The 22,095-nt window shown below is 49.1% G+C and overlaps 3 protein-coding genes across 3 annotated transcripts; all 3 read left to right on the forward strand.

Annotated features, from left to right (window-relative positions):
* Window positions 1–6,400: 6,400 nt before the first annotated feature.
* LOC136768336 (zona pellucida sperm-binding protein 3) lies at window positions 6,401–8,701 on the forward strand. Its single transcript, XM_066722502.1, has 9 exons — window positions 6,401–6,786; window positions 6,864–6,982; window positions 7,116–7,219; window positions 7,297–7,474; window positions 7,584–7,704; window positions 7,791–7,882; window positions 7,953–8,065; window positions 8,212–8,384; window positions 8,598–8,701. The coding sequence occupies exons 1-8, from the start codon at window positions 6,433–6,435 to the stop codon at window positions 8,364–8,366; spliced, it is 1,236 nt and encodes a 411-aa protein (XP_066578599.1). The 5' UTR covers window positions 6,401–6,432; the 3' UTR covers window positions 8,367–8,384; window positions 8,598–8,701.
* Window positions 8,702–10,797: 2,096 nt separating this feature from the next.
* On the forward strand, window positions 10,798–12,904 carry LOC136768335 (zona pellucida sperm-binding protein 4-like). Its single transcript, XM_066722501.1, has 9 exons — window positions 10,798–11,030; window positions 11,125–11,312; window positions 11,418–11,515; window positions 11,600–11,730; window positions 11,819–12,008; window positions 12,095–12,242; window positions 12,323–12,401; window positions 12,543–12,662; window positions 12,741–12,904. The coding sequence occupies exons 1-9, from the start codon at window positions 10,814–10,816 to the stop codon at window positions 12,860–12,862; spliced, it is 1,293 nt and encodes a 430-aa protein (XP_066578598.1). The 5' UTR covers window positions 10,798–10,813; the 3' UTR covers window positions 12,863–12,904.
* Window positions 12,905–13,673: 769 nt separating this feature from the next.
* mpdu1b (mannose-P-dolichol utilization defect 1b) lies at window positions 13,674–18,491 on the forward strand. The gene is made up of 7 exons (XM_066722503.1): window positions 13,674–13,823; window positions 14,646–14,711; window positions 15,507–15,639; window positions 16,417–16,502; window positions 17,329–17,447; window positions 17,573–17,683; window positions 18,012–18,491. The coding sequence occupies exons 1-7, from the start codon at window positions 13,721–13,723 to the stop codon at window positions 18,132–18,134; spliced, it is 741 nt and encodes a 246-aa protein (XP_066578600.1). The 5' UTR covers window positions 13,674–13,720; the 3' UTR covers window positions 18,135–18,491.
* The last annotated feature ends 3,604 nt before the right edge of the window (window positions 18,492–22,095 follow it).

Raw genomic sequence — 22,095 nt, forward strand, 5'->3', positions numbered from 1 at the left:
GTATTTCACAATCTGCTCAGTTACTGGGATTTTCACGCACAACCATTTCTAGGGTTTACAAAGAATGGTGTGAAAAGGGAAAAACATCCAGTATGCGGCAGTCCTGTGGGCGAAAATGCCTTGTTGATGCTAGAGGTCAGAGGAGAATGGGCCGACTGATTCAAGCTGATAGAAGAGCAACTTTGACTGAAATAACCACTCGTTACAACCGAGGTATGCAGCAAAGCATTTGTGAAGCCACAACACGTACAACCTTGAGGCGGATGGGCTACAACAGCAGAAGACCCCACCGGGTACCACTCATCTCCACTACAAATAGGAAAAAGAGGCTACAATTTGCACAAGCTCACCAAAATTGGACAGTTGAAGACTGGAAAAATGTTGCCTGGTCTGATGAGTCTGGATTTCTGTCGAGACATTCAGATGGTAGAGTCAGAATTTGGCGTAAACAGAATGAGAACATGGATCCATCATGCCTTGTTACCACTGTGCAGGCTGGTGGTGGTGGTGTAATGGTGTGGGGGATGTTTTCTTGGCACACTTTAGGCCCCTTAGTGCCAATTGGGCATCGTTTAAATGCCACGGCCTACCTGAGCATTGTTTCTGACCATGTCCATCCCTTTATGACCACCATGTACTCATCCTCTGATGGCTACTTCCAGCAGGATAATGCACCATGTCACAAATTTCAAATTGGTTTCTTGAACATGACAATGAGTTCACTGTACTAAACTGGCCCCCACAGTCACCAGATCACAACCCAATAGAGCATTTTTGGGATGTGGTGGAACGGGAGCTTCGTGCCCTGGATGTGCATCCCACAAATCTCCATCAACTGCAAGATGCTATCCTATCAATATGGGCCAACATTTCTAAAGAATGCTTTCAGCACCTTGTTGAATCAATGCCACGTAGAATTAAGGCAGTTCTGAAGGCGAAAGGGGGTCAAACACAGTATTAGTATGGTGTTCCTAATAATCCTTTAGGTGAGTGTATATTATACCAGTTATGATAGCAACAGGGTAGCAATCATTTACTGCTAAATCTCCTCAAAACATATTTGTCTCCACTATGACAGAAGACAGTGGTTGTGAAGCAAAGATATGTCTGAATAGAAATCTGTCTGATTTCATGGAGATTTTAAGTCAAGATTTTCAGGTATTTAATTTAAAACAAATTGTGGGGTAGGACCCCCCAGATCCCCGCCACGAATTCCTGTCTACGCCACTGAATATCAGATGTGTACAGTTAATAGTACAAATGTACAACTGGTCAAAGAGGAGGGATGTGGGAATGGACCCTATTTGTGAGGGTTATGGCCTGGGGAAAGAAGCTGTGCAGGTGATGTTTAGTCTCAGTAGATTACTATGACAAGACAGATTATCATTTAGAGATATTTTTAAATTAATTTAAATATATCTTCAAATATTTCAAGATCTCTCTAAATCATTTAAAGATATCTGCAAATAAATTACAGATCTTCAAAACATTGAGATATCTTTAAAAAGCACCGTATTTAGATATCTCTAAATGGTTTGCAGACATCTCTAAATCATTTAAAGGTACCTTTAAATGATTTAGAGATATCTTAAAATGTGTTTAGAGAGATCTATAAATGATAATTTGGCTTCCCATAGATCACCAATTACTTCAACAACAACAAACCTAGCCAAATTATAATTATTACTATAGGTCAGTGGTTCTTAAACTTTTTGAACCAAGTACCACCCCTGATCAAACCGAGTACCACCTACAAGTCACCTTCTCAGGAACCACATGGTTATTCTGGGAGTAATAGACATTCATACATAAAATTGTGATATTCATATGTAAAATTGTCACTTGTGATGTTATGGAGAAACATTCATGACAGAAGTACTAGCAATCTTTGGTCCTATTTTATGTAGCACATGTTTAAGCCTGTACTGTACATGCTAATGATCACTGTTGAAAATTATGTATTATTATTGTTGTTAATAGATATACTGACATTTCACAATTCCTCGATGTCACAAAGTCACCCTGGTATGGGCTCAAATTATGGGCTCAAATTAGCGCCATATGTATCGCATTAAATTATATATATAAAAAAAAACTTGAGAAAAAACTGATGTTCAGATAAAAAAAAATCGAATGCAAAATGTATAGAATTGTAAACAAAAAAAATGTATCGAAAGCAAAAAAAATAAAGAAACGATAGCAAAACTCGCTGCAGTCCCTGTCTTTGCTTGCGATGCTGCAATTCTTGCTTTCGCGCCGGTTTCTTTGCTTTCGGTTTATTTTTTTTTTCGTTATGAGTTTTGGCGCTGTTTTGCCGTGAGGGCGGGATTTACAGGGAGGCGCGGATCCTGGGTCTCCATTGGTCCAGCAGGTTTGAGTGACGGCTCTTCCTGACCCAATCAGTGAGCAGGTGGGCTGGTCTGGATGGTATCGACTGTCACGGTTTCAACAGCAGCGCCGGTTCAGCGACTCATTCACCGCCATTGAGCCCAAACATACAGCACTGACACACAACACCGGATTCACCTGCTACGTGCACAGTAACATGTTTAATATCATGTTCATATTAATCTTCTTCCGCTATAAATCTAGGAGTCGCCCTCGATCCTGCTCTCCTTCTCCCAGCACATCACCACGCTGACGCGCACCTGCAGGTTCTTCCTGAGCAACACACGCCGGATCCGTCCCTTCCTCACCGACTACTCGACTCAGCTGCTCGTCCAGTCCCTGGTCCTCTCCCGCCTGGATACTGCAACTCCCTCCCGGCCGGCCTGCCTGCATCCACTACCCGCCGCTCCAGCTCATCCAGAACTCTGCGGCTCGTCTGGTGTCTCTCTGCCCGATTCACACGCTACTCCACTGCTCCACTCCCTCCACTGGCTCCCGATACCGGCACGCATTCAGTTCAAGACACTGACCCTCACCTACCGCTGTCTCGACCACACTGCACCAAGATACCTTCAGACCCTCGTCTCTCCATACATCCCCTCCAGACCACTGCGCTCCTCCAGTGCCAGAAGACTAACTCTGCCTCCTCTCCACTCCCCTTCCTCCAGAGCCGCTCCTTCTCATCCCTGAACCCTAAGTGGTGGAACGACCTGCCCACCGAAGTCAAAACAGCAGAGTCCCTGACCTCATTCCGACGCTTACTCAAGACGCATCTCTTCCCACAGCACTTGTAATATTAGTCCTCTACCCCTGCTAGATAGCACTTCAGCTTATTATGCTCCTCACATTCTTGATTGTTTTCCTCCTGGCTCCCTTTCCCGTAGCCCATGTCTGTGACCCTACATCTTGACAGCACTTAGCTTTCACCGTCCAGGATGTAGGAAGTCTCTTACTGTACTTGTGTAAATTGTAAATTGGAATCTGTAAAATGTATTATTTTGAATTGCTATGTTTTAGCTAAGTTGAACTTGTAATGATTGACGCCTTGTACTTCTCTGTATTTTTGCACTTTGTTTGCACTTATGTTGTAAGTCACCCTGGATAAGGGCGTCTGCCAAGAAATAATAATAATAATAATAATAATAATAATAATAATGTCACCTGCAGAGTACTTTAATTCAGCTGCTCAGATAACAGCGCCAGACTGATGTAGATCACATCATTTAGCAAGAAGCAAATGCATGTGATGTCCCAGTTTATGTTTAGGTAAGAAACGCACACACACACATACATACATGCACACATACACACACACACACACACATATATATATATATATGCACAGTCACCTGCAAAAATACTGGCGCCATTGATAAAGATGAGAATAAAGGCTGTATGAAATAAAAACATGTAATATGTTGAAAGCGATTGTCCACAACTTTTATTAAAAGCATGCTTTGTTTATAATTAAATTCCGAGGCCGTGTCAGACCAGCCCACCTGCTCACTGATTGGGTCAGGAAGAGCCGTCACTCAAACCTGCTGGACCAATGGAGACCCAGGATCCACGCCTCCCTGTAAATCCCGCCCTCACGACAAAACAGCGCCAACGAAAAAAATAAATCGAAAGCAAAGAAACCGGCGCGAAAGCAAAAATTGCAGCATCGCAAGCAAAGACAGGGACTGCAGCGAGTTTTGCTATCGTTTTTTTTTTTTTTTTTTTACAATTCTATACATTTTGCATTCGATTTTTTTATTTTTGATCTGAACATCAATTTTTTCTCAAGTTTTTTTTTTTGTTTACAATTTTTTTTATGCAATATTTTTTCTTTGAATGCGATACTTATGGCGCTAATTTGAGCACATAGTGGGGGCAAGAACATGTAGTGAACAAAACTAGATGCTTGAATTGCCCAAGGGATTTCTCAATTCTACAGTATTTATTTCACTACACCAAAAGAAAACAGGTTTGGAGATGATGTACCTGTTCTAGTCAGCAGGGGGCGCCATCGCACTGCGGATTGTAATGAGCAGCGTCTCTCTGTACAATTTGATCTAAAGATGCGCTGTGTGCGAGTCATTCTTTCATGCTGCAGCTTACTTGAACTTATGCGAGGAAACAAGTGTCAGAAATAACGATTGACTATAAAAACATTTGAATACACCCCATTATGTTCAATGTATTCTGTAAAGTAGTATAGTATTTTTAAAGGTATGGCAGTAGTAAAATGGAGTTAACACAGGTTGTGTGTAGGAATAGTAGCTCAAATGTGTTATTTCGTGAACCCTGTAATATGTTAGTTTTACTCATCACGTTGGACTATTAAAGCTAAGCAAAAACATTTATCAAAGGTAGTAGTTTAATGTAAACCGAGAAATTAATATAATTTATTACCATTGCAAACGTGTAGCAGATGCCTTTGTCTAAGTAATTTATTCACTAAAAAACAAAATTACAAATCACAAACAATGCAAGACAATTGTATTTACTTAAGATGCTTTTCTGAAAATGAATTATGTCAAATAATGCATAATACTGATTTGTTATAGTTATATACAGCATATTATGCATTAAAAATCTGTGGAATAGTCCACTTTTTAAATTAACATCTGTTAAACGTCTAAATCTGGATATTTTAAATGTGTAAATGAATTAATAAATAATGGTATACATTCAATGTTGGCAAGTATAACAGCCCAGCATACATTCAATAAAGCACAGGACAGACTGAAGACTCAAGTGCAGTAATATCTTGTGATTAATTCCCTGTGTTACAAACAGAACACAAAATAAGGATTAAAATGTATGTTACTCACCTCTCGTAATTTCGTGGCCACAGACAGTTCAAACTCAGCGCTTTCCACATACCCTTCGCTCCAGGACAGCGCTTGGTTGAAATACATTTGTTAGAGGATTATGGTTAGAAAAACACAACACACTTCGATTGTGTTAGAAGGAAGACACACCCTGCACATGTGTAGAAAACAACGCAAAATGTGTCATCGTGCTATTAACACACGTTTTGTGTGGAATTCCAACGCATTACTTCGCAACCTCTCAACTCGGACTATAATATCCGCACATATAGTAGACAGCTGTATTCAATAACTACATAGTGTATGTTTAAATATTGGATGCGTTGGCCATACAGACTGTTGTCATAGATTGTGAAGCTGAATTGCTTGCTGCTCAGATCTGCGCAGAATGAAGGCATCCTGCACACCTTCAACGCGTCCGTATTATCTGGATGCATCAGAAGACTGTCACATGTTTACTGTAGTTAAAAAATCTCCGATGTTTCATTCATCCAGCAGGAACTGAGCTCACTGGGTTAATGCAATGTGCACACCAGTGATCCCACTCCTGAGAAAACACGGGAGTGAAGCACGAACCCGAGTTTGTACACAAGGCAAGTGTGAGCAGCAGCACAGCGATACACTGTGTCAAAGCAAGCGAGCCCAGTGTGAATAGGGGCTCAGTAAATAACCCGGCTCCGGAGCTGCTCCACCCCCACTCCCGCCACTCTCGGTGCAAAGAGGGTCTTGCAGGAGTCCGAGGGGCTCGGTTTCCATCCGTGTGTCCGGGTCTTGGTCTATCTGTCAAGCGCATTTAGTCGATCCCTGTCATTTAAATATAACTATTGACGGATCTGTCTCTCTGGTTAACCCATTAATAATAACCCGCCTCTGATGAGGCCAGCGCCGCTCGCTGTAGCCTTTTCACTGATAATGAAAATAACCTGACATGACAAAAATATGACAACATACACATATCCATACATGAAATCACCAAAGAGAATCCCGTACATATTTTGAGAATGGGTTTATTATATTTGTTATTAGTAGATTATTCAATTAGGCTGTTTCTTGATATTGTCAGGCTCCGATTGAAGCCCAATTAAGATGATTGACACCTGGTGACGGGGGCTGAATGGAGCAGTGCGTGAGAATGAGAGAGGGGCCACTGCGATATAAAAGGAAGAGGGAAGGGTGCTAAGGGATAGTGTGGATTTATCTCTACAGCAAAAGTCTTGGGGGGGAAACAATGGTGGCTTTTAGTGCGGTTTGTTGTGGGCTGTTAGTGCTGTTTGTGTTTGTGGCACTTGGTAATGCCAGACGTGGGCGCCAGCATTGGAAGGCACCCCCTGCACAGCCACTTGCAACTAAGGTAGCCTTATGGGATTCCGGTCCATCGAGCCAGAACCTCTCCCAGGTGGTGTCGGCACTGTGTGGAGAGACAAATATCCAGGTGTCAGTGAAGCGAGACCTGTTCGGCACAGGCCAGCTGATTCAGGCCTCGGATGTCCAGCTGGGGGGCTGCCTGGTGGACACGGAGGACGACTTGGCACAGATCCTGTTCTTCCAGTCAGAGCTGCAGGGCTGTGGCAGTGTGCTATCGGTATGACTTTGACTCCTGTCTCCTCTAAGCAGCATTGAACTGCAAACTCTTAACCGCTTATTCCCTCTGTCCTGTAGACCGTGGGGGACAAGCTTGTGTACAGCTTCTTGCTCCAGTACAACCCAAGCCCGCTTCCCAACACCCCCATCGTGAGAACCAATCCTGCGGTGGTGAGCGTGCAATGCAGCTACATGAGGTGAGAAGACTTCACTGCATGCTCTTCCTCAGAGCTCTGTAGTGCCGGTCTGACTGGGTTGAAACCAGACCCCACTCCCTGGCAATGGAAGTCCTGGTTCATGTGGACATTCTCCTCATCTGTTCTCTCCCAGGCTCCACAACGTGAGCAGTGATGCCCTGAAGCCCACCTGGGTCCCTTTCACCTCCACCCGCTCTGCGGAGGATCTCCTGGACTTCTCCCTGCAGCTCATGACTGGTAGGGCCCGACCCCCTCCATCCCTCTTGTTCAGCTGGGCTGCTGCTCTGTGCTGGAGGGATTTCATGTCTCCACAGATGACTGGAGCTCACAGAGACCCTCTAACGTGTACTTCCTGGGGGATGTCCTGAACATCCAAGCCTCCGTCAACCAGGCCAACCATGTGCCCCTGCGGCTGTTTGTGGACAGCTGTGTGGCCACCCTGCAGCCTGACCAGACCTCCTCCCCCAGCTACACCTTCATTGGCAACCATGGGTGAGTCTGTGCCCTCACTAGCTGTTAAAGGTCTTCTGTTTTGGGACCCTGCTATTGGAGGCTGTTTGACCTTGGATGCTAATGGAGACCCTTGTGTTGGCCTTCCCAGGTGTCTGACTGATGCCAAGGTGACTGGCTCCAGCTCCCAGTTAATGCCGAGGCCCCTGGACTCCACCAAACTCCAGATGCAGCTGGATGCCTTCAGGTTCAATCAGGACTCCAGGAGCTCTGTGAGTCCCTGTAGGGTGGCTGTGTGGAGCTGTGAGGGCTGTCCTGTCTATTGGAGGGAGAGTCATGCCTCTCCATTGCTCTCCAGATCTACATCACCTGCCTGCTGAAGGTGACTGCAGCCTCCCAGAACGTGGACTCCATGAACAAGGCCTGCTCCTTCAACACTGGAGCCAACAGGTCGGTGTCCAGTAGGGGCTGGGGGGGCCTGTGCTCTATAGAGCTCCTGCTGACCACCCCCGGTCTCTAGGTGGCAGTCTGTGGACGGGAGTGACCCGGTGTGCGCCTGCTGTGACTCCAGCTGTGGCTCTGCCCTCCGGTCCAGATATTCTGGGAGAGCTGGAGATCGGACTCCCAGCGCAGGTATTGTGCATCCTGGCTTAACTGAGGGGATGTTTATCTTTGGGGTTTCAAACTAGTGCACTGCACACATTAGGGGGAAGGGGTTGAAAGATATATTGCCGTTGAGCAGTTAATTCAGTGTCTGCTGTTGTGCTTGCCTTGTCCAGACTGGGAGGGGGTCCTTGGTCCCCTGACAATCAGAGGTCGCTCAAAACCCCTGCACAGTGCTTCACGCCACCCAAGACCTTCTCTGAAGCTCCCTGGGAAAGCCCCCAGGACTTACTGGGGGGCTGCTGGGCGCAAGAGCCGCATTTTCCCGTAACTGTCGGCTGTCCTGCAGGTATGATGCCTCATGAAGGTGATGGGAGGGTGTGGGATTGTGACCTATGCTTGCGAGTTCACATGGGGCTTCTAACCTTGTTTCTTGGAGCAGGTTTGTAAACCACTGCTTGTGCTGTGAGGTTCAGGTGCTTAAATCCTATGGCAGCTCTTTGGTAAGCTAATGGATTTTAAAGGGTAGTGTTGCTTCTAATGGGTTTCTCTTCCTTTCCAGGCATCTCCTGGAGAAGTTGCCATCATTGTCCTGGAGTCTGTGCTTTGGGATGGGGAGGGGAAAAGTAGACTAGTGCTGAAGATCTAATAAAAGTGTGAAAGCAAGTGGTCCCTGGTGTTGTGACTCTTGTGTTCAGGCTTCCTCAGCCTTTCTGCACACTCACCTGAGGGGAAAGATCCAGTTTCTGCTGTTAAAGTGTTCAGTTCCTTAGTGTTGAGCTGTTGGTACCAGTGCAATATATGGTAGCCTGTCCTTGGGTCACATGTGAATGAAAGCAGATCCTTGACTGCTGTGCAAAGACAGTTCAAGTTGGGTAAAGCAGAGTGACACTGTATATGCTTCAAACTCGTGTATAGACTCAAGCGATTTCTCGCGTTTCTTTAGTTGTAATGTTTACTACACTAGACGAACATGTTTGGAGAAGGTGTACCCGCTCTACTCGGCAGGCGGCGCCATCGCACTACAGCTTGCATTGAGGCGTTTCTCTCCGACCGAAGTCTCAGCATCTCATCCAGTCTTGCCCAGTGGGAGGATTATAACTCTGGTTTCTGCCGCTGCCTCTATGATTTACACGTGTATTCCCGCACACTGACCCCGAACCGGACATCAACACACACGCACCCCGATACAATAAGACCAAACACCTATTGGATCTGTCTGGTCAATAACATGCACGGGCATCTCGGCTCTCAATGTTTCAAAACGTCAATGCGGAGGTTTGTCTCATTATCGTTCACATGTGGTTCTATCTGAGCGCTACACATTCAGTCGGTGAGGTGTAATGTAGGGAATAAATCCCTGAGCTGCTCATTAGCTCTGTGCGCAGCGCTGTGCTGTTTTGCTAGTGGCGCATTCCTGTACTCGGTTCAAAATACCGGCGAAGCTGCTGCTACGATGTTCCACACAATTTAATGAATCGGTAATCCTGTCGTTATAGTTTAAAGTGATCGTTATTATGCAGAGATCCACAACTGCATTGGTGCTGTACAGTCAGATCCCCATCAGGCACCTCAGGACCAAATGAGGCAGATTTTGTGAGCAGGAGATCATTTCACAGCATTAATGTACAGGTGCTTATGACGTTATCACTGACCTCTACAATTCAGCAACTGATGCAAACAATTAAACATTGTAATGGCAAAACAATGCCAGTTCTTATCAGTAGACGATATTGCCCCTCATTCCTCCATGACTTGACCTCAGTCAGTTATTCCCATATGATCTGTGAATCCACCCGCCTCATTTCACATATCGCAGCCAAGTGGCCAGGCTCTGTGCACGACTCTGTAATGTGCCAGAGATTTCAGGATGGTATAGAATATCATCAAATAATTCAATTTGAAACAAATCAAAACAAATATTTGTTTATGAAGTGATCTAACGATGTTCATCTCATAGGTCATTATGATGGAATCATTTAATTTGTCTATAAAGACGAAAAAACATTGATATCAGATAGATTACAACATAATCCAACAGTATTATATATAAAAATATATTACAAAACAATATGAGTTAACCATTCTGATGCAGCGAACTCTCAGTCCATGTCACATTCCATTACTACAAGCGTACAGATTTAAATTGGACGAGTGTGAAACTGTTATATTGGGGTATATATACGGGAACGGGCTCATGGGTCAATTACAGATAATTGGTATTTTAATTTGACAATATTATTTCCCCTGTATTAGAGCATTTTTAAATAACCTGCCCCATAACAACGATTTGCGTTAAAGTGTTTGAATGAATATTTATGAAAATCAAATAGTCCTGTCATGTTTATTGTTACTGTTGTTTTTTGTTTGTTTGTTTTTTCAATCAGCTCTACTCTGATTGGCTGATGCCGGTCTCCGTTCTCGAAGTGGCTGAACACGTCACCTTACACAAGCGTGCTGTATCGAGTGCAAAATATTAAACAGATTTGTGGGATGGCCAAATCGGGCTAAAATAGTGCTAACATAGTTGTGTCTAGCTTTACAGTTTACACAAGACAGATTTCAAAGCATTACAAAAGCGCAGTAATACAATCAGTACAAAATACAACAAGCACAAGAATGTGAGAAAATTGATTGGCTGACAATTGATTGGCACCCATCCTGTGGCATTTTTTCTCACTGAGAAATCGTCCAATCGCTGCCCTCCGCCAATCAGGGCTCGGAGGTATTTAAGGAGCTGAGCGCCGTTTCTCGCTACTTCGTTTGTAGTGTTTTGAGATGGAGAAGTGTGGGATCAATGTGCGGGTCTGGGTTTGGGTCTCTGTGCTGCTGGCAGCAGCCATTGGTGTGTCTTTAGCCCAGGTTCAGAAATGTCAGGTCAGTGAGGCTGAGAAGATGGCGTGTGGAGACCCGGCGGTCAGTAGCGCGGACTGTGAGGCGAGTGACTGCTGCTTTGATCCGAGGGCCAGACAGCGCTGTTACTACAGCAGTGACGGTGAGAGGGTCGCCAGTGAAACACAGCTGCAGATCTGCAGGTCGTGCTCTTGGTGTGATTGAATCCTGGCTACAATACTGCCCTCTCCCTGCAGTGACGGTGCAGTGCACCACGGATGGGCAGTTCGTGGTTGTGGTGCCCAGGGACGTCACCACCCCTCCGCTGAGCCTCGATACCGTCAGCCTGCTGGGGGGTCAGAGCGCCCCCTGCAGTCCTGTCGGCACCACTGCTGGCTTTGCCAAGTTCCAGTTCCCAGTCAGTGCCTGCGGCAGCATCCTGAAGGTGAGCCTCTCCCAGCACTGCCAGGAGCATCGCAGCCCTGTGTGGAGCTGCTGCCTGCTGTGCCCCCTGTCTGGTGTCTAATGTGGGCTGTGATTGGTGTTCCAGGCTGAGGGGGGAGACCTGCTGTATGAGAACATGATGTCCTCTGCCTTTGACGTTCAGAAGGGGCCTGATGGCTCCATCACCAGGGACAGCCTCTATGAGTGAGTGGCTCCCTTGTGCCCCCAGTGGCGCTTCCCCTTGGTCAGGGTCCCGACTGATCCACTGTTGGCTGCTTCTCCCTCCAGGCTGACCTTCCTGTGCAGGTACTCGGGCAGTGAGCTGCTTCCTGTGGAGGCTGTAGTCTACACTGCGGCCCCCCCTCCCCCTTCAGTTGTGGCCCCGGGGCCCCTCAGTGTGGAGCTCAGGATTGCAACAGGTACTGTGCCCAGCTGTCCACAGAGCCGTGGCAGTGAAGGGCTTCCAATGCATGTTGGCTTCCTAACGCCCCTGCTGTTCCTCTGTAGAAGCTGTGTATGACTCCTACTACAGGGATGTGGACTACCCTGTGACCAAGGTCCTGCGGGATCCTGTGTATGTTGAGGTTCGCATCCTGAACAGGACCGACCCCAACATCGTCCTGACCCTGGAAGACTGCTGGGCAACATCCACCCCCAGCCCTCTCGGCCAGCCCCAGTGGAGCCTGCTGGTGGACGGGTAACTGGAGCCCTGTCTCTCCTGCTGGCCAGCCTGTGCTGCTGGTTTGGGCAGAGCTCTTGACCTGGGTGTGGTTGTCCTTCCAGGTGTCCTTACAGAGATGACCCATACCAGACCAGCTTGATTCCTGTGGGCGGCTCCTCTGGGCTGCCGTACCCAACGCACTACGAGCGCTTTGTGGTCCAGATGTTCACTTTTGTGGACGCTGGCTCCCAGCTCCCTCTGAAGGAGACGGTGAGGGCCTGTCAGAGGAGCTCAATGGGCTTCAATGGATTGAATGGGTTTGTATTGAGCTGCATCTCTTGCTCCCCCAGGTGTTCATCCACTGTAGTGCAGCCGTGTGCCGACCTAATGCCACGGACAGCTGTGTCCCTCAGTGCAGCCGCAGAATACGTGAGTAGCTGGTTCCAGTGTGATGGGGACTGATGGGTCTTGGTGCCAGCACAGGGAGATCCTACTGGAGAAATGCCCTTCTGTTACTGGGCCTGCTCTTGGCTGCTGTAGTCCTACTGTAATGCTGCTCCTGTCCTGCAGGGAGAGATGTGGCCCCAGTGCAGTGGGCCCCTGGGGAGACTGCAGTGGTGTCCAGTGGGGAAGTGATCCTGATGGCCTCTGAGCTCCCTGCTGTGGACAGGAGGGCTTCTCCCAGTGAAGGTGAGGAGGGGAGCTGGACTCTGCTGGGGCTTGGCCTTGTGCCCTTGTGAGCAGCCTGTCCCTCTCCTGTCCCCACAGGGCCCCAGCTCTTCTGCTATGCTGTGCTGGGAGTGGCTTCCTGTGCTGTGCTGGTGCTTGGTGCTCTGGGACTGGCAGCTGTGTGGAGAGACCGGCCCCTGGTGCAGAAGACACTGCTGTGAATGTGCTGTATGTGAATGAAATAAAATATTACTTGTATTTGACTTTTTTTTTTTAAATAAGCTCAGAACTTGCCAATAAAACCAGCCCTCCTGTATCTCTCAGTCCATGATCAGAATAGTTGCTAGACTGGTTGAAACACAATGGAGATCTCAATCCACTTTTCTAGAGGTGGGACTTAAACAATATAATGGCTGTTTCTGTCAAAGTTGATCACAATGTACATTTAATTACTGCAGTGACACCAGACCTACCTAAAGTGAATTCTACAGTTGCACTATAGGCTTTTTAGAGGGTTGACTGTCACTGTGGGCTGAATTCATACTTTGTGATTTGACTGAGCCCTTAAATAGAACAGTTTAGCCACCAATAAGCGGTCTGGTCCATGTAGTGTTAAGATGGGAGGTTACATCACACACAATTGTATAGGAGTGGGGCTGTGCTTTTTCTGTGGATAGGGAGATAAATCTGACTCTTGAGTGGTCCTCATTCAGGGCTGCACATGGATACTAAACCCTTCTCTAGTTAGAAAATAAACTATAAAACCTTTTCCCTCCCCTTTGCTCAAGAGGGTGTTTGTTCTCGTTTGAACTAGCACTAAAGTGCAACCCGAAAACCCTTCTGGTTTATGAAGGCTTGTCTGCAGTGGAATCTGAAGTAAAGTGTAGTATAAATATTGGAAGGGACATGGGTTTTCGTGAGTAATGGGAGATTATGACTTTCATCCTGAACGTGATGGATTTATTAGATTCTGCTCCGGTTAGTTGACCCCCGGAACCACAGTGCCACTGCCTCTCCGTTGCCCTCCCGGACGCTTCTCCCTGCGACACCGCACCCTGAAGCCACGTCCCAATCCCAAGATGGCCGCGTCCGTGATGGAGCTGCTGAGAGAGGTGCTGGTGAAGTTCCTGATGCCGGAGAAATGCTTCGACGAGTTCTTCGTCAATTTCAACCTCCTGGACGGTGAGGCGGGATCAGTGGAGGCTTGATGAACCCCCGGTGGTCATTATAAGCAGTCGGCTACAGTGTCAGTCTGGGATACAATGTATCCGCATGAATCTGTCCCCGAGCGGACACTGAGCAGGAAGATTGAAGTTATCGCTCATATTAAGCTGCGTTTCTCGGGTTTATATGGTGGAATTGAAGTACATGTTTAACTTTATTTGGAGGCGGGGGATGTAATGTATTCTGATCTCATGCTGCTATTAAGTAATGCGCTCCTGACATGTCTTCTTCTCTTACTTCCGCAATCGCTTCAAATCCGTGTAGGGGGCGGGGCTGCTAGAGGGGCGCGACGTGATTGGGCAGCCGGTTCCCCTCCTGGGCCCCGTCATTGGCCAGTTTGTGTGTCGGTGAAGACGTCATAAATCCCCAGTACTTCCGTGTTCAGGTCGAGTTCGGATTGGTTCGTCTTTATTTACGGATAGGTCTACCAGCGAATCAGAATTCCCCTCTCACATTTCCCGGTATTATTATTATTATTATTACATTGATAGTGTGTGGTTAGTGTTTAAAATAAAAGTCTTCAATTACTCCCGCATTTTCCAAACTAATCAGATACATAAATAAATTGGTATAAAACAAATTTGCTTCAGTGCTGCTTTCTCTTGCCACTAGAGCCCGTGCACTACCTCCATGCCAGTCTGCTGTGCCATGAAAACCGGACAGCCCCCCCCAACACACACACACACACCCACACACACACCTCCCCATCAGAAGCATGAGAGTTTCCCAGGGGCCCCGGGGCCCCTCTGACAGCTGTGGCTGTGCTCGTGTCACCCGCAGTGCCCTGTCTGAAGACCGTCCTGAGCAAAGGCCTGGGCATCGGCATCATTCTGGGCTCAGTCATGGGTGAGTACCTGCTGTCTGCTGCGCCCCAGTCTCTCTCTCTCTCTCTCTCTCTCTCTCTCTCTCTCTCTCTCTCTCTCTCTCTCGTTATCTCACCAATTTGCACCTCTCTCTCTGTGTTCTCCCTCTGTCACATCTCACCCCTCCCTCTCTCACCCCTCTCTCTTCTTCCTCTCACACCCCTCTCTCTCTCTCTACCTCCTCTCTCACCCCTCTTTCTCCCCTCTCTCTCTCTTCTTCCTCTCTCACCCCTCTCTCACCCCTCCCTCTCTCCCCTCTCTCTCTCTACCTCCTCTCTCACCCCTCTTTCTCCCCTCTCTCTCTCTTCTTCCTCTCTCACCCCTCTCTCTTTCTCTCTCTCACCCCTCCCTCTTCTTCCTCTCGCACCCCTCTCACCCCTCTTTCTCCCCTCTCTCTCTCTTCTTCCTCTCTCACCCCTCTCTCTTTCTCTCTCTCACCCCTCCCTCTCGCACCCCTCTCTCTCTCTACCTCCTCTCTCACCCCTCTTTCTCCCCTCTCTCTCTCTTCTTCCTCTCTCACCCCTCTCTCTTTCTCTCTCTCACCCCTCCCTCTTCTTCCTCTCGCACCCCTCTCTCTCTCTACCTCCTCTCTCACCCCTCTTTCTCCCCTCTCTCTCTCTTCTTCCTCTCTCACCCCTCTCTCTTTCTCTCTCTCACCCCTCCCTCTTCTTCCTCTCGCACCCCTCTCTCTCTCTCTACCTCCTCTCTCACCCCTCTTTCTCCCCTCTCTCTCTCTTCTTCCTCTCTCACCCCTCCCTCTCGCACCCCTCTCTCTCAGTGAAGCTGCCGCAGGTGTTTAAGCTGGTGGGCGCTGGCAGTGCCGAGGGGCTGAGTTTCGGTGCCGTCCTGCTGGAGCTGCTGGCCATCACTGGCACCATGGCCTACAGCATCGCACACAGCTTCCCGTTCAGGTACCGGCGCTGCTGATTCATTTCAATCTGGCACAGTTCCGGCTCCTGACTGGTGCTCTTTCCATGCGCTGTCGATTCTCCCTCAGGGCTGTCTTTCCGGCTTCCTTTTGGGCTCCATAGCATTATGATCATAATTATCATCATTTATTTTTCTGTCTGACTGCAGCTGGGGAGTGTGTGTTAGTGCAAGGTATCCGTGTGTGTGTGTGTGTGTGAGAGAGAGAGAGTGTCAGGTGTGAGTGTGTGTGAGAGAGAGTGTCAGGTGTGTGTGCGTGTGAGTGAGTGTCAGGTGTGTGTGTGAGAGAGAGAGAGAGAGAGAGAGTGTCAGGTGTGTGTGTGTGTGTGAGTGTGTCAGGTGTGTGTGTGAGAGAGAGAGAGAGAGAGTGTCAGGTGTGTGTGTGTGTGTGTGTGTGAGAGAGAGAGAGAGAGTGTCAGGTGTGAGTGTGTCAGGTGTGTGTACGTGTGTGTGTGTGTGTGAGAGAGAGAGTGTCAGGTGTGTGTGTGTGTGTGTGTGAGAGAGAGAGAGAGAGAGAGTGTCAGGTGTGAGTGTGTCAGGTGTGTGTGTGAGAGAGAGAGTGTCAGGTGTGTGTGTGTGTGTGTGTGAGAGAGAGAGAGAGAGAGTGTCAGGTGTGTGTGAGTGAGTGTCAGATGTGTGTCAGGTGTGTGTACGTGTGTAGGTGTGTGTGAGTAAGCGTCAGGTAGGTGTGTGTGCGTGTGAGTGTCAGGTGTGTGTGTTTGTGTGTGTGTGTCTGAGCGTCTCTGCTCGTGGCCCTGCAGTGCCTGGGGGGAGGCCCTGTTCCTGATGATCCAGACGGTGGCCATCGGCTTCCTGATCCAGCACTACAGGGGCAGCAGCCTGAGAGGTGAGGCCAGCCGAGACCCCCAACAAGAACCAGAACCCCCCCGCCAGCCCGGCCTGTGAGACTGGGACCCCTGTCTGTCTGTCTGTCTGTCAATGTGTCTCTCTCTGTCTGTCTCTCTCTTTCTCTCTGTCTGTCTGTGTGTGTTGCTGTCTGTCTCTGTCTCTCTCTCCATCTGTCTCTGTGTCTGCCTCTGTTTTTCTCTCTCTCCGTCTGTCTGTCTGTGTCTCTCTATGTCTGTCTGTCTGTCTGTGTGTGTTGCTGTCTGTCTCTGTCTCTCTCTCCATCTGTCTCTGTGTCTGCCTCTGTTTTTCTCTCTCTCCGTCTGTCTGTCTGTGTCTCTCTATGTCTGTCTGTCTGTCTGTGTGTGTTGCTGTCTGTCTCTGTCTCTCTCTCCATCTGTCTCTGTGTCTGCCTCTGTTTTTCTCTCTCTCCGTCTGTCTGTCTGTGTCTCTCTATGTCTGTCTGTCTGTCTGTGTGTGTTGCTGTCTGTCTCTGTCTCTCTCTCCATCTGTCTCTGTGTCTGCCTCTGTTTTTCTCTCTCTCCGTCTGTCTGTCTGTGTCTCTCTATGTCTGTCTGTCTGTCTGTGTGTGTTGCTGTCTGTCTCTGTCTCTCTCTCCATCTGTCTCTGTGTCTGCCTCTGTTTTTCTCTCTCTCCGTCTGTCTGTCTGTGTCTCTCTATGTCTGTCTGTCTGTCTGTGTGTGTTGCTGTCTGTCTGTCTGTCAGTGTCTATCTCTGTGTCTCTGTTTTTCTCTCTCTACCTCTGCCTGTCTGTCTGCCTGTCTGGCAATGTGTCCTCTCTCTCTCACACACACTGTCTCTCTCAGGTCTGGCGTTCCTTGTCCTGTATTTCTCTCTGGTGGCCATCCTGCTGTCCCCAGTCACCCCTCTGTCCTTCGTTGCGGCGATGCAGGCCACCAACATGCCGGCCATCATCATCAGTCGGGTAAGAAGAGGCAGAGGGATCGCCACCCGATACTGCGTCTCATTTCAGTGTGTCAGTGTGTCCCAGTGAAATGGCTCCCCACCCCGCTGGGTGTCACCACCCTCTCTCTCTCTCTCTCTCTCCAGCTCATCCAGGTGTCCACGAACTACCGCAATGGCCACACGGGGCAGCTGTCGGCCGTCACCGTGCTGCTGCTGTTCGCCGGATCGCTGGCCCGCATCTTCACCTCCATCCAGGTGGGGTGCTGTGTGTGTGTGTGTGTGTGTGTCAGTGTGTGCCAGTGTGTGTCAGTGTGTGCCATATGGTATGTGTGTCAGTGTGTGTCATTTTGTGCCTGTGTCAGTGTGTGCCATATGGTGTGTGTGTGTATGCCATTTCTTGCGTGTGCCAGTGTGTGTCATTTTGTATGTGGCAGTGTGTATGCCATTGTGTTTGTGTGCCAGTGTGTGTGCGTATGTCAGTGTATGCCAGTGTGTCATTCTGCGTGTGTGTGTGTGTGTGTGAGAGAGAGAGTGTGTGTTCTTACATCCCTTTAAATGTCTCTCCCTCTCTCTCTCTGAGCAGGAGACCGGTGACTCCCTCATGGCTCTCACCTACGTGGTGTCGTCCTCCTGCAACGCCATCATTGCCGGCCAGCTGCTGTACTACTGGAACTGTGCCCCCCCCGGCCGGCAGAAGACAGAATAGACACCCCCATCACACACGCACACACACACACTGGACTCAGAGACTCTACCGGTCCTCACTGCCCTCCTCCTGTGGTCTTTCTCTCTGTGTCGGGTTTGAGCCGCCGGCGCTGGACTCGGGGGGGGGGGGGGGGGGACGCATCCCGGGACTTGGGGTTTCGGGACGTAGTCAGTGAAGCCCACCAGACTGGAGGGGGGCGGGTGGCTCCGGGACCAAAGGCCAGGCACTGCCGTTTGTGAAAATCTCTATGTCCATCCGTCTGACACCTGATTCCATTCCCCCCCGCGTGCACCGTGTGTCTGTGTCCGTGTCCATGTTCGTGTCCTGTCCTCTCAATAAAAGAGCTCCTCTCCCCCCTGCCGGCCTGCTGTGTGTTACTGGAGGAGTTTTCTGCCCAGACAGTGTATTTGTGTAGCAGGTGTCTCTCACGCTTAGAGGACCGTCATGCAGTTCCAGCCTCCACCACAAGGCGGGGCCCCAGGTCCACAGGAAGGTTTATTTTTGTTTGTTTTCTCTCTCTAAAGCCCTGAGTCAAAAAATATGGAGACAACGACACATAAATACACAGAGATATATATAATACAGTTTTAAAAATAATCAGAATGAACAAGTGAATCTGTTCTGCTCTAGAAATTAAAAAAATACATAAAATATTCAGCCTGGGGGATCGGGTCAGGATCTCTGGTGGGAACTGGGACTGGTGACTGTAAGGACCAGGGCTGAGACCCTGTTGGACTAGACTGTGTCTCTGCAGGACCAGGGCTGAGACCCTGCTGGACTGGACTGTGTCCCTCAGGACCCCTGTCTTAGACCCAGTTACTTCTTCAGTTACTCAATGTAGGGCCAATCGAGACAATGAATAGTACCGTAACACACACACAAAAACACACACACTTGTCCTTGTGGGAACGGATGCTGGTGCTCTGGGCCCATCATCGTGTGTCTGGAAACTTTCCCAGAATCCTGTGGGTGCCTTGGCCGTCCTCTGGTGCCAGGTGAGGGTTCACTAGAGACCGTGGTGGACTCGTTTAGTCAAATTCTCTCTCTCCCTCTCTCTCAGAAAGCCGCTCCTTCACTCTATTGTGCCCCTTGACATGTGGGCCCCGCCCCCCCCGGCCACTATCGGCCGCCATTGCCACAGCAACCGCATGGCCCGGCTCAGCCCTGCGCGGTCTGTCCGCTCCCAGACTCTGCAGCCCCTCACCCCACTCTATCCCTCTATCCCTCTCTCTCAGTTTAATTCACTAAAGCTTTATTGGTGTGACCAATCGACACCGGTGGAGACCAAGTGGAGACAGACCGGTCCGTCGGGGACGATCGATACAGGAATGAGACATTAAACGTTTTAATATCGTATTTACAGATCTTTTGTATGAGATAGTTGCGCCCACAGGGTCGGGGCTGTGTCTCTCAGTGTGGGGGGGCAGTGCTGCAGTCTGTCTGTCCCCGTACCCCCTAAGGTGGACAGTCTGTTGTCCCCGCTGGGTCAGTTGGGGTCAGGGGTCGGACCTGTGAGTCTGTGTGAGTGGGCGTCCCTGATGGGTCAGTGAAGCAGGACGTGGGCCTCGTCCTCCACTTCCCCCTGCCCACACACTTTCTCTCACTCGCTCCCTCTTCCTCCTTTTCTCTCCCAGTCTGTCAAGCCGCTCTCTCTCACTCCCTCCCTCTTTCCATCTCTTTCCATCTCTCTCTCTCTCTCTCTCTCTCTCTCTTTCTCCCTCCCTCCCTCTCTGCCCAACCCACCTGCTCCTGGGAGGTCTGGCTCTTGTGTTTTCGTTCCACTGAGATTCTGAGATTTGGCGGCGATCTTTAAAACCAAACTCTGTTTTTCTTTGCCTGTTTTTTTCTTTCCCTTATTCCTGCCCCCACCCCCCCCCCCCACCCTCTCTGTGGCACTTTAAAGTTCCGCAACACTGTCTTATCTGCACCTGCATTTCCTCACAGCGTATCTGCCATCGGGGGCCGCGCCAACAGTTTTCATCCACTGTTGTTGTAAAATGAGGACGCTTTGCAGTACAGTGCAGTACAGTGTAGTATAGTGCAGTACAAGCCTAGAAGTCACAGAATGACTGCCTGACTGACGGACTGACTATATCTAGTTCAGTAAGTATGTGTATCTCTGTGTGTGAGTGTGCATTTGGGCATATTGTGTGCGTGTTTGTGTGTGAGTGAATGAGTGAGTAAGTGAATGTGTGTGTGTGTGTGTGAGTGAGTGTGTGTCCTGTCTTGTTACTCAGTGGTGGGTCCGGGACAGACTAAACACACACAGTCACCAGTGCGTGTCAGTGCCTCTCAAACACACACACACCTAAACAGGTGAGCAGAGACTTAACCCCTCCACTGCCAGAGAAAGCCAGAGACAAAGCCAGCTCAGGTCTGAACAATTCAGCCTCTCTCTCTCTCTCTCTCTCTCTCTCTCTCTCTCTCTCTCTCTCTCTCTCTCTCTCTCTCTCTCTCGCAGAGGGTGTGTCCGGCCAGTTAGGCCCCGTCACTCTGTCACTCAACAGGTAACTGGGAAATTAGCAGAATTATCCTCCACTAATCGCCCTCACCTGTCAGGGCCCCCGAGCTCCAGTTACACAGAGCTGTAGGGAAAAAAAAAATACACACACACACACACACGCAGACAGACCCTCACCCTCATTCGTCGTGGGGAGGTACAATAACACCCACAGAGACAGGCCGGGCGATCGCATACCTGTCTCATCCGCTGTTGTCACACATACGTGGTGAATGCGATAACAATCCCCACAGATAGATAGATAGATAAGATAGTGAGACCACAACCCGCCCCACCCCGTGTCTCTCCCCTGCCCTCCGGTGGCGCGGGGTTCCAGTCCGTGCGGTCGGGCGGGCAGGAGTCACGTGAGGCGGTGGTTCCGCTTGGTCTCAGTCGTGTCAGCCCTGCCCTGCCCAAGCCGGTTGCCCTGGGAGACGGCCCAGAGTGGCCGGACCGGTCTTGGGTATGGGCCGCGCGTCGGGGGTCCCCTGGAATCCACGGTTTAGAAAGAAAGACAAGGTGTGAAAATCAGAGTGGCAGATGTTGTCTGGCAAACGCACGCTACTCGACAGAGTGTCTGTCAACGGCGTTATGCCCCAACGCCAAGCATGCGACTGTGTGAGAGAGAGAGAGAGAGAGAGAGAGAGAGAGAGAGAGATACGGGGTGTGTAAAGGTTTGAGTGCATTTCTGAAATTGCTGGCGTCACTAACAGCATGAATAAATAACGAACTAATGCACTTTTTAGGCTATAGATTTAGCCAGACTGGGATGTAGTTACATATGTAATATATATACTTATACTGATATATATACACTTCACAAACACGTGTTCATCATCTAGATCGTTCTGTTGCACTCCGTCGCTGTGGCAGCTGCCCTGCTCTTGCGTGACTGAGCGGAGCGGTGCAGCTGGAGCATGTGCACCACGTGACGTCACTCTGCACACTGACGGGCGCTGCAGGGCATTGCAACACCGTCCCGGCCGCCCACTCGTTCCCTCTCTCACTCTCTGTCTCTCTGTCTTTCTCTCTCTTTCGCTCTCTCCCTTACTCTCTCTCTTTCTCACAATTGAAAGGTTACTCGGGTTGTTTTCTTTATTCTGCTCTGAGTTGCTAATTGATCCCCAGATCCCATCCCGCACATGCTTAGATCCCTGAGAGTCAGTGTGTCATTCAGTCAGTGAGTCAGTCAGTCAGTGTGTCAGTCAGTCAGTGTGTCGGTTAGTCAGAGTGTCAGTCAGTCAGTCAGTGTCATAGTCAGTGTGTCAGTCAGTCAGTCAAGGCTGGGCTCTTCTGTTCGGATCGGCATGAAAAAACCTCGAAGAGCAAACACAACACAAGAAAGGGGACAAAACTGAGGAAGGAAATTACAGACCAATCAGTCTCACCTGCATCACTTGCAAATTGTTGGAAAAAATAGAGGAGTATCTTAATAAAAAACGTATTCTTGGAGATAGTCAA

The sequence above is a fragment of the Amia ocellicauda genome, chromosome 14, assembly GCF_036373705.1.
Source record: "Amia ocellicauda isolate fAmiCal2 chromosome 14, fAmiCal2.hap1, whole genome shotgun sequence".
In the NCBI taxonomy this organism is placed as follows: Eukaryota; Metazoa; Chordata; class Actinopteri; order Amiiformes; family Amiidae; genus Amia; species Amia ocellicauda.

Bases quoted from the DNA above. Each gene is read 5' to 3' on its own strand.
- LOC136768336 (XM_066722502.1), top strand. From the start codon at position 6,433: ATGGTGGCTTTTAGTGCGGTTTGTTGTGGGCTGTTAGTGCTGTTTGTG. The intron at 7,220-7,296 runs GTAGGGCCCGAC...ATGTCTCCACAG, and splicing joins CTCCCTGCAGCTCATGACTG to ATGACTGGAGCTCACAGAGA. The intron at 8,066-8,211 runs GTATTGTGCATC...TGCCTTGTCCAG, and splicing joins AGATCGGACTCCCAGCGCAG to ACTGGGAGGGGGTCCTTGGT.
- LOC136768335 (XM_066722501.1), top strand. From the start codon at position 10,814: ATGGAGAAGTGTGGGATCAATGTGCGGGTCTGGGTTTGGGTCTCTGTG. The intron at 12,402-12,542 runs GTGAGTAGCTGG...CCTGTCCTGCAG, and splicing joins TCAGTGCAGCCGCAGAATAC to GGAGAGATGTGGCCCCAGTG. The intron at 12,663-12,740 runs GTGAGGAGGGGA...CTGTCCCCACAG, and splicing joins GAGGGCTTCTCCCAGTGAAG to GGCCCCAGCTCTTCTGCTAT.
- mpdu1b (XM_066722503.1), top strand. From the start codon at position 13,721: ATGGCCGCGTCCGTGATGGAGCTGCTGAGAGAGGTGCTGGTGAAGTTC. The intron at 13,824-14,645 runs GTGAGGCGGGAT...TGTCACCCGCAG, and splicing joins CAATTTCAACCTCCTGGACG to TGCCCTGTCTGAAGACCGTC. The intron at 14,712-15,506 runs GTGAGTACCTGC...CCTCTCTCTCAG, and splicing joins CATTCTGGGCTCAGTCATGG to TGAAGCTGCCGCAGGTGTTT.